The sequence below is a fragment of the Euphorbia lathyris genome, chromosome 2 (genome assembly GCF_963576675.1).
Source record: "Euphorbia lathyris chromosome 2, ddEupLath1.1, whole genome shotgun sequence".
Lineage (NCBI taxonomy): Eukaryota > Viridiplantae > Streptophyta > Magnoliopsida > Malpighiales > Euphorbiaceae > Euphorbia > Euphorbia lathyris.
This window is the reverse complement of record NC_088911.1, coordinates 66,948,763-66,959,555: the sequence shown is the minus strand read 5'-3', so window position 1 is coordinate 66,959,555 and position 10,793 is coordinate 66,948,763. Positions and strand designations below refer to the sequence as shown.

The window sequence follows — 10,793 nt, the reverse complement described above, 5'->3', positions numbered from 1 at the left end:
TATATCCTAAAAGAGTGAACTCAAAAGTATTGGGATACCATAGACCTACATTCACAGAGCCTTGCAAGTATCTAAGGATTCTTTTTACAGCAATGTAATGGGAGTCCTTAGGGTTAGCTTGATATATAGCGTAATAACATACAGAGAATTGAATATCCGGCCTGCTGGCAGTAAGATAGAGTAGAGAACCAATCATACCTCTATATAATTTGCTATCTACTGACTTACCAGCCTCATCTGTTGAGAGGACAGTGTCTGTGCTCATAGGCGTTGAAATGGGCTTACAGTTTTCCATTTCATACTTCTTCAATATCTCTTTAGCATACTTTGTTTGACTAATGAAGATTCTATTTTTGCCTTGCTTGATTTGAAGTCCTAGAAAGAAGCTTAGTTCTCCCATCACGGACATCTCAAACTCAGTTTGCATTTGTTTGCGAAATTCTCTATAGAGTGATTCGTCAGTAGCACCAAATATTATGTCATCTACATACACCTATGCCAATAGGTACCCTTCTTCTTAATGAATAAGGTTGTATCGGACTTGCCTCTGACATAGTTTCTTGCCAGTAGGAAGCTGGTTAAGCGTTCATACCAAGCACGTGGTGCTTGTTTCAAACCATACAGAGCCTTTTTTAGTTTATAAACATGGTTCAGAAACTTAGGAAACACACTTTTAACATCCATTTGGAATAATTTAAAGTTCATAACGCTAGCATAAGCACAAAGAATTCGGATGGCCTCAAGCCTTGCTATTGGAGCAAAGGTTTCACCATAGTCAATACCTTCATGTTGACTGTACCCTTGTGAAACTAGTCTGGCTTTGTTTCTGATTACATTTCCTTGTTTGTCTACTTTATTTCGGAACACCCATCTGGTTCTGAGGGTGTGGAACTAAATCCCATACTTCGTTTCTTTTAAACTGGTCCAATTCTTCTTGCATGGCCATTATCCAGAAGTCATCATTTTAAGCTTTTGGAAAATTCTTGGGTTCTAGAGTTGATACGAACGCAACATTACTCAGAATTCTTCTTAGTTGATTTCTGGTCATCAGTCTGTTTCCGGCAGCATCAAGTATATTGTCCTTAGAGTGACCTATGGGGATTCTAACTTCTCTTGGAAGAGTAATGTCTTCAACAGTGGGTGTTTCACCAATATCTGTAGCAGGTAGATGGTCAGCAAAAACAATTTCAGATTCAATTTTACCTTCAGAGGTTCCGAATGAGCTTGACTTTAGAGTCTGACTGGGTTCTGTAGATGCCGGACCAGGCTCTTTTTCTAGGATGTTGACAGTTCTAGCTGCAGGGTTAGTTTCATCGAACTCAACATGAACTGACTCTTCAAGTACTTGAGTTCTTTTGTTGAAAATTCTATATGCTTTACTATTAGTTGAATAGCCTAGAAAGATGGCTTCATCAGCCTTTGAATCAAACTTAGCAAGACTGTCCTTAGTATTTAAAATAAAACACTTACAACCGAAAGATCGGAAGTAGCCAATTTTTGGCTTTCGCCCTTTCCAGAGTTCATATGAGGTTTTCCTCAGAATAGGTCTAACTAGTGCCCTATTTAGAATATAACAAGATGTGTTGACAACTTCTCTCCAAAAGTACTTTGGAAGCTTATTATCGCTTAGCATTGTTCTGGCCATTTCTACCAGAGTTCTATTCTTCCTTTCGACAACCCCATTTTCTTGGGGAATTCTAGGAGTAGAAAAGTTATGGTCAATGCCATTGGTTTCACAGAATTCATCAAATAGTTTATTTCGAAATTCTCCACCATTATCACTTCTGATATGAGCGATTTTCAAGTCCTTCTCATTTTCGACTTTCTTACATAGATTTGAAAATGTCTCAAAAGTTTCATCTTTGCTACTGAGCAGGATGATCCAAGTATAGCGAGAAAAGTCATCTACAACGACTAGGGAAAATCTTCTTCCGCCTAGACTCAGAGGCTGAACTGGACCAAAAAGATCCAGATGAAGAAGTTCCAAAGGACGTTTGGTTGTAACGACATTTTTTCTTTTGAAAGATTTACGTGTTTGTTTTCCATATTGACATGCATTGCATAATTGATCCTTCTCAAATTTTAATGTCAGCAGACCTTCAACTAATTGCTTTCTTGCTAGTTTGGCCAGAAGGTCCATGCTTACATGACCAAGTCTTTTGTGCCATAGCCAGGAATTTTCTTCCTTTGAGACCAAACATATATTTATTGAAAACATGTTTTCAAGATTTAACATAAAGACATTATCTATTCTCGGAGCAGTAAGAATTATAGAGTTGGTCTTATTGTCGAGTATTTGACATCCAGAAGAGTCAAATATAACATGTATTCTATTGTCACATAGCTGTGCAACGCTTAGAAGGTTGTATTTAAGACCTCTGACTAGGGAGACATGTTCAATAGATGGGTTACCTCCAATGGATCCAGAGCCCAATATTTAACCTTTCTTGTTGTCTCCGAAACTTACGTTTCCACCTCGTTTATGTACAAATGTGATGAATTGAGTTTCATCATCAGTCATATGCCTTGAGCATGCGCTGTCAATATACCACATCTTTGACTTCTGAGCACATCTCAGGCCTACCTACAATACGATTACTTGATTTTAGGTACCCAAACCTTTTTGGGTCCTTTCTTGTTAGTTCTGACAGGTAAAGCATGATTGCAACTATTGTAGCTAATTCTGTGTCGACACATTTTAGTTGTGTGGCCAGATTTCGCACAGAAGTCACACTGGACTCTGGGTTGTGGGATCCATCTATTTCTACTGGAACTATGATTCTAAGTGTACTGATGGATATGGCTTTTTATATTCGGAACCTTTAATTGGTTCTGAATTGATGTGATATCCTTCTGGGGACTTTTAGACTCCATTTAGAACTCCAAGACAAACTTGTGCATTATCTTAAGATTTTCATCTTGCCTAGTATTGTCTTGGAGAATGTGTCGGATGTCACTAAGTTTGACTTCTTCAACCTCATCACATCTTCTAGTGAGTACTCTTATTTTCTTGTTACATTTTTTAACTAGAGAGTACACATCACAGAGAGCATTGATCATTTCATTTTTCAGAGTGGGAAGTGAGGTTACCTCAGTAGCTTGAGTTTCGTCTTCCGAGACATAAAAGGATTCTTGCATTTTAGAAGTTTTCGGTTCTCCTGTCTCAGCATCCATGAAACATATGTTTGCTGTCTCTGCAGCATCAACTTTGGAGGATGATGATTCATCAGTGTCACTCCATGTTGCCACCATTGCTTTCTTCCCATTTCTCTTGTCTTTCTTCAAACTTGGACAGTTGGACTTGATGTGTCCAGTATGATGACATTCAAAACACGTAATGGGTTTTGAGGTATCCTTCTTATACTTACTATCACCACAATCATCCTTAGCCTTGTCATATTTTCGGAAGGGCTTCTTTCCATATTTCTCATGTTTTCGGAACATCCTTTTTATCTTCCGAGTGAACATATCCATCTCCTCATCGTCAGTTGAGCTCTCATCAGTAGAGTCAGTTTGCTTTCATGACGAAGGACTTTTGCTTCTTATGTTCTGATTTCTCCTTGCTTTCAAAGCTTTTTATGGAGATCTCATGGGTTAGAAGAGATCCGATCAACTCATCATATATGTACGTGGTTAGATCCTGAGCCTATTCTATATCGGTTTTCTTTGCTTGCCAACTCTTGGGCAGGCTTCTGAGGATTTTCTTGACTTGCTCTTCTTCTAAGAAGTTCTTTCCAAGTCTTTTGAGCTCATTGATGATATTGCTTAATCTGGCATTCATTTCTGAGATGCCTTCGCCATCATTCATTTCAAATAACTCATAGAGTCTCATGTGCTGGTTCACTTTGGACTCCTTCACTTTGTTGGTACCTTCATAGGTGACTTCCAGGTTCTTCTAGATTTCCTATGCTGACTCACATCTTGAGATTTTATTATACTTTACAGCATCTAAAGCACATTGAAGCATTTTTATAACCTAGGAATTATTTTGCAATTTTTTTAGATCGTCTTCTGTCCAGTTAGCTTCTTCTTTGATGACTTGTACATCATCAATCGTTCATAGGGAATGAACGGGCCTTTGACTTTTGCTAGCCACGCACTCATGTTCGTTGCCTGAATGAAGTTTTTTATTATGTTCTTCCAGAAGGTATAGTTAGACCCGAAGAACAGAGGTGGCCTAGATAGACAAGCCTTCTGGCAAGATCTGAGTTGTTTCATTTCTTGGGAGGAAACAAGTGCTATTGACAGCCATTTTCTGGGATCAGCTCAAGATAGTGTTATCTTGTGAGTTGAGCTTTTAGGCTCTGATACCACTTATTGGTCCCTTAGTTATGTGAGAATTAGTTCTAGAGGGGGGGGGGGGGGGGGGTTAATGGAACTATTAAGGATTAAAAAGTTTTTGCACGTTCTTAAATGTTTCTCACAGCACACAGTACAGATCAGACTGCAAATGTTAGGGTCTAGAGACAATTTTAGTTAACTTGCAACTAAGATTGCTTCTATCCTTGATTCGGAGAGCAGCACTTATATGGCTTCCCAATCTTGCACGTTAGAGATAACACTCTAATTGGATTAGCAGTTTCAAAATAATCAACAAGCAAATATACGAGGTAAGAGTTGGAAAATAATACTCAGCAGATTTATCCTAGTTCGGTCTCCTACCTACATCCAGTCCCCGAAATTTGTCTTCTGAGCTTTAATCCACTACTGAGTTCTTTCTGGTAGAGAACAAACCCTTACAATAGTTGTTGAGCCAATTACAGAGTACCTTCCTCTATAATTCTACACTACGACTAACTATCTACCTCTGTTTGCTAAATACCAAACAAACAGAGCTTCTGAACTATTATAGAGAATTGATACTTTTTGTTCTAATCTAAGAACACATTGAATGAACTGAAAGAAAAGATTACACAAGAAATATGGAAGTGTTTGTGTAAAGCAGTTCTTGCTTTGCTCTTTTGAAACTTCAAGAGATAGTCACGTAGAACTTTTTGCTTGAAGATCGTTCTTTCTCTCGCATGTCTGTGTGTCTTCAAGGTTACAAGTGAGAGGCTATTTATAGTTGACACTTGAGGAAGACGTTATTTCGAATTTCAAAATAACCGGTGAGAGGGAAAGTGTGCAGCTGTCGTTATCATTTTCCAGAGGCCAGAGCCTACAACTAATCACCTTGTTTCTTATGTCTGTTGGTTTGTCTGTTACGCTGTCAATTAGAGTTGGTCAAAGTCTATCTTCCTTGTCTAACCAAATCAGATAAAGTCTTCAGGTTGACCAAGGGACACGCCGTCTGTGGTTCTGAAGCTTTCCTTATCAGGTATGGATAGTTAGCAGATGTGTGCAGGTCAACTCTGTCTCTGTTGATCGTTTGTTGATCTTGTCAAGCGTGGCTTGATTCTTATCTTCCAGAACACTTTTGATTTAGAGTTTCTAAGAGATCTTCTGGATCCTTCTATGATTAAGGCTTAGCCTTTTTTATTCGCAAGCCTTCTCGATGATGCGCTTCATTTAAGCCTTACATCCCAAATCAAACATCTTTGAACTATTGCTTAAAATTAACCAAACACTTCAACAAACACCTTAGTATAAATAAATCATTTTTATCTCTTCATGTGTTATTAATTATGGAGATATTAATAATTTTTTCATAATTAAACTCTATGTGGAAATTGTGTTTCAACAAAGACGACTATATGCAAACCGACCAATTCCATGAGGTTCTTAGATCGTGGTTCCTTCTTTAGGCGACTTTAATTCTTAGGTTTAGAAAATGGGGCCCGTAAGTTCCAAGGCTTGTCAATTTCTACAGTTTTCGGGTTGTCAATTCCGATAAGGCAACACGTATGTGAATCCTAATGGATTTCGGAGTTCGTAATCAACCTATTGTTGGTGTGCCCTAGTTCTTAGGCATCGGTTCATGTATATTGTATTATGCTTTTGATTATTCTTACATAGATACACTATTTGTGTTACATTAATAAAGGCATTAATCTAGTTCATTTATATCTTGTGCTATAATATGAATAGAGAATCTATTGATTGATAATCGTAAAACCATATTCCAAGTCTATTCTATCATAGGAATGATTAGGATCACCGACTTGTATATTCGACGACTGTATGATAGTAATTGATACTAGCCATATCACTTGATAAGTCAGTTGTGAATATGGGTATATGTTGTATACATGTGACTGGATCGATCCGCCCAAGAAAACTACATGGTGGTTGTGTCATTAGCTTCCTTAAGTAGGTCTCTAACTGTCTTCACACCAGACTTCATTATAATATCAATGTAGGATCCGGTTCACTTTGACATACGCCTAATAGGTCTGTAACAGGATGCCAAGTACGAGTATGATTGGGTGAACAGGTGAACACATTGATATTGATAGTGAAGTGATGGAATTACCACCACATAATAGTGAGATGATATCATAGGCCACTTGATAAGTGAGATTGATAAGTGTGTGGCCACACCCTAGTAAGTAGTTTACTTATCTGATTCATTAATCTACTTAAGATCAAGAAATATCATAAACATCAGAGAGGATGACAACCGTCATGCCTCTAGTTTATAATATCGATATCAAATGGTAAAAGACGTTAAAAGATAACTACAAGGTCTCTACATCTTTAGACTGTTGAAACTCTGTCTTGGTTAGGGACAGTAATGGTTTGCTAGAACCCACTTACTGTCTGTGGGTCGTGAGCCCACTGTTGACTAAGAACAGTCCCATAGGATCGTGCACATTGAACATCTGACTTAGAACTTATAGAACGGTACATTGGAGAGATGGAGTTAATTAATTGATTAATAGTAAAATGTCAATGTAATTAATTAGTGGTTGATTAATTGATTAATTGATACTTTGTATCAATGTAATTAATTAATGGATTTGGGAGTTGAGTATTTAATTGATTAATTAGTTTGCGGGATGTAATCAATTAATTTATAAATTAATAAAATTACATTCGGTGAATAATTAATGGGTAAATTACAAAAATGGGTGTAATGGGAGGTCCATTTACATTTTCAGACCCATTATCATCCAACTTACATATATAGACTATGCCCTAAATACTTTCCCGAAATGCCCTTCATATATATATAAGAACTTATGCATTTCACCCCTAAACCATTCGCGAAAACTCGAACGGCGAACACCAAAAACTCGAACGACGAACATCTTCAACACCTCCAATCTTTACATTTCTTCTTCCAGCGACTTCCAACCGATTCCAATGGCAAGAACCGGCAAGAAGGTATGTTATTTTGTGATTTTTGATTAGGTTTTAACGCTTCTATTCCTATACTACGGTGATTTTACTTCTCACAAATATGAGTTTACTTCGCGAACATCACGATTTGCGAAGTAAACTCATTTCCACGAAGCAGTCGATGCATATGCTATTGTTCCGCATATGCGAATTCGCGAATGCGCTGGTCAGTTCGCGAATTCATATTCGTGAAGTGAGTATTTCCTTGACTAATTTGATCTACTTTATGATTTGGAAAGGTGATCATTCTAAGTCTAATTCCAAAAAGCGGAAGAGGACATCAAAGACACTTAAGAAGAGTATCAAAGACACCTTTAGGTACCCGTACGCCTATGATACGAGAGCTACTATCACAGTTCATTCTGATGTTGAGGTGATGAAGAAAGTGAAAGAAAGATTATCCACAGTGCAGTTGGCCATGTTCAGGAAAACATGTTTTGGGCATTTGGTGGACTTCGAAGTGTATTCGTTGTCCTCTCCTCTATGCCATGGGGTTCTTACAATGGAGATCAATCCGAAAGAGGGTAAATCCAGAGAAATGTGGTTCAAAATCAATGGTGTTGAAGTGAAATTCGGTCAGCGTGAATTCGCACTCATAACCGGATTGAGACTAGGTGATCCGTTACCAATTTTTAAACGGATGAGCAATTATAAAAGGGAAAATAGATTGAGGAATCTCTACTTTGGAGGTAGAGAGAGCATAAATCACAAAAATATATTCGATACCTTCTTAGAGACTAATTGGGAAAAAAAATAACGATGATGCAGTGGCAATGGCTATGTTGTTCGTTATACATAGGTTCCTACTCACAACTGATCCATTGAAAAAGGTTGATGATAATATCATCAACCTAACTGATTTTCCCACTGTATTTAACTCGTTTCCATGGGGTGTGCCTGCTTGGGATAAGCTGTACAAGACGATGGAACGGGGTATCCCAGGAAGGAAGAAAGCATTTGACGCGTACAACGAGGAAGAAGGACAGAAGAAAGCCGTCCCATATCAGCTTCATGGATTAGCACAAGCGTTCCATGTGTGTTTCCTATATTCATGTGATTTACTTCATGTTAGATTTCAACTGTAATGATTTTTATTTAATACTTTATAGGCTTGGATACTGGAGATATTGCGTGCACCCCCTAAATACTATTTGAGGAGACCAAAGACCGTGTACCCTCGTATATGTCGGTGGATAAGTGCAAAGAATATAACTTTCTTAGAAGCTGAAGAAATATTTAAGGTAAGTAGATATGTCTTGTGTACAGAATTAATGTGTGCTTTGGATGTAAGTAACATGTGCTTATGGAGTTGGGTTTGATTTTTCATGTTTTCGGTCAGCTGATGTGCAAGCATCTGAACTTGTTATCGAGGAAGACGAGGCAAAGTGCGATTGGTATGCGCCAATGAAGGATTATTTTGATGGGAAAGCTGTACACCTTGACATTGATGTGTTATTCGAACCTTATAAGGGGTCTGAGCTAAGTCAAGAAGAGGAGAACAATGAGGAAGAGAATGAGGTACATAATGAGGAAGAGCATGAGGTAGAGAGTGAGGAAGATAATGTTGTAGGTAATCAGGGCGAAGAGGATGTGAAAAATGAGGAGGAAGAGTATGTTTATATAGATGAGGAGGACATAATTAGAAACTAGAAGAGGTGTAAGAAGAAGAATGAAGTGAATGTACAAGCAAATGAGGAAGAAGAAAGGAAGGCAAGGATGCGGGAGAGATTTGAAATGTTGAAGGTGGAACTTAAAGACTCATTGGCGGATGAATTGGTGCGGAAGATGAGATCGGAGTTCAGTGAGTCTAATAGGCGGGAGAGGGTGGAGTTGAAGGAGGAGTTGAGGGCAGAGTTGAAGGTGGAGTTGAAGGAGGAGTTGAGGGCAGAGTTGAAGGACGAGTTGAAGGAGGAGTTGATGGCGGAGCTACGGGATGTGAGTAAGGCAGATAGGATGGGAGAGCGTCTTGGATGTGATATGTATATGAATTTCGACTTTGTGGGGGAAATAGGTGGGGATGTGGGGGAGGCGAATGTTGTAGAAGAGCATGGTGCGGAACATAGTGAAGAAGAAAAGAAGAATGAAGACCGGGATAGGAAAGAAGATCGGAGTGGAGTAGATAAGAAGGAAGAGGGTGAGAGGAAGGAAGAGTAGTGTGGAGAGGATAAGAAAGAAGAGGGTGAGAGGAAGGAGGAGCAGTATGGGGAGGTGATTGAAATCGGCGATGACACGAAACCACAAGAGATGCTCCCTGAAAAGGTATATGATAGTTTATATACATGTAGTTTTATATTTATTTTTAAATATGTTCCTTACAGTGTGTTGGTCGTTATGTTTTGACAGGAAGCAATTATCACTTTAGGCGAGAACACACAAGCCGTGATAGATGATGTGCATAAGCCTCAGCCATTAAGGGCGGTGCGACAAAGGAAGCGATCACATCACATGACAACATCGTACACCGAGGAAAAGAAAAGAAAAAGGTGTAAGAAGGTGGCTATGAAGGGAACTAAGAAGGTAGCCAAGAAGGGAACTAAGAAGGTAGATCAGTGCGTGGATATTGTCGTATCACAGAGTCCCGCCTTTCCTAGAGCACCTCCTGTACCTACGTCATGGTCAGTCCAGATTGATAAGGACGATGTGTCTACGTATGAGGTATGGAGGAATTTTTGCAACAAAAAGTCATCAAGGCTCGTTAAAGGGACAGAACCACTACAGCCGGAAATCCCGTGGTTCATACAAGCTGAGACACCGGGAAAATATTGGGACGGGGAGGTATTGCTTTTAAATATTATGGTTTGTTTGTTTGTGATGCATATGTTTGTGAAGCATGTGTTTGACTTATGTCTATATTTCTTTTTTAACTAGCACATCGATGCATTCCTGTATCTATTGCGGCGCCAGTCGTTCGAGAATGGTTTAGATGCGGACTGGACTACATGTGATAGCCAATTCACCGGATATATACAGTTGTCACACAATCTGGATATGGGCCACGTGTGTAATACGATCAATGGTAGAGATGACATGTTTATGAGACCATGGAAGGGTTTGAAGCGAATATTCATGGCATTCAACATAAAAGGAAACCATTGGATATTAGGAGTGCTAAATACAACGAATATGCACATGTACATATATGATAGTTGTCTTTCTAATGACAGTGAGGAGAAGCTTGGTCAAGTACTCCAGAGGCCCATGACCGTACTTGCATACGCTATTGGCAAAACCATAGGGTGGAATGGTCAAAATCAGGACAACCGGATAGGGTGGACTAGGCTACCGGACACTCCACAATAGAGAACAGCATCGAACGATTGTGTGATGCTGGTGTGCATTTTTTCTCAACTTTTAACAGCTGGTCGGCAGGTGCATGAATTAGACCCAGATGACGGAGATTTCCTTAGATTATGTGTTGTCCTTGAAATTTTCCATGGCAAACTGTATAAATTTTGAGTTGTACTATTGGATATTTTGTACGTGTTATATATTTTGTTATATATTGTGCCCAT

General features: G+C 38.9%; 1 protein-coding gene across 1 annotated transcript; it reads left to right on the top strand.

Annotated features, from left to right (window-relative positions):
* The first annotated feature begins 8,565 nt into the window (after positions 1-8,565).
* LOC136217191 (uncharacterized) lies at positions 8,566-9,980 on the top strand. Its single transcript, XM_066003775.1, has 2 exons — positions 8,566-9,540; positions 9,625-9,980. The coding sequence occupies exon 1, from the start codon at positions 8,998-9,000 to the stop codon at positions 9,433-9,435; it is 438 nt and encodes a 145-aa protein (XP_065859847.1). The 5' UTR covers positions 8,566-8,997; the 3' UTR covers positions 9,436-9,540; positions 9,625-9,980.
* Positions 9,981-10,793: the final 813 nt, after the last annotated feature.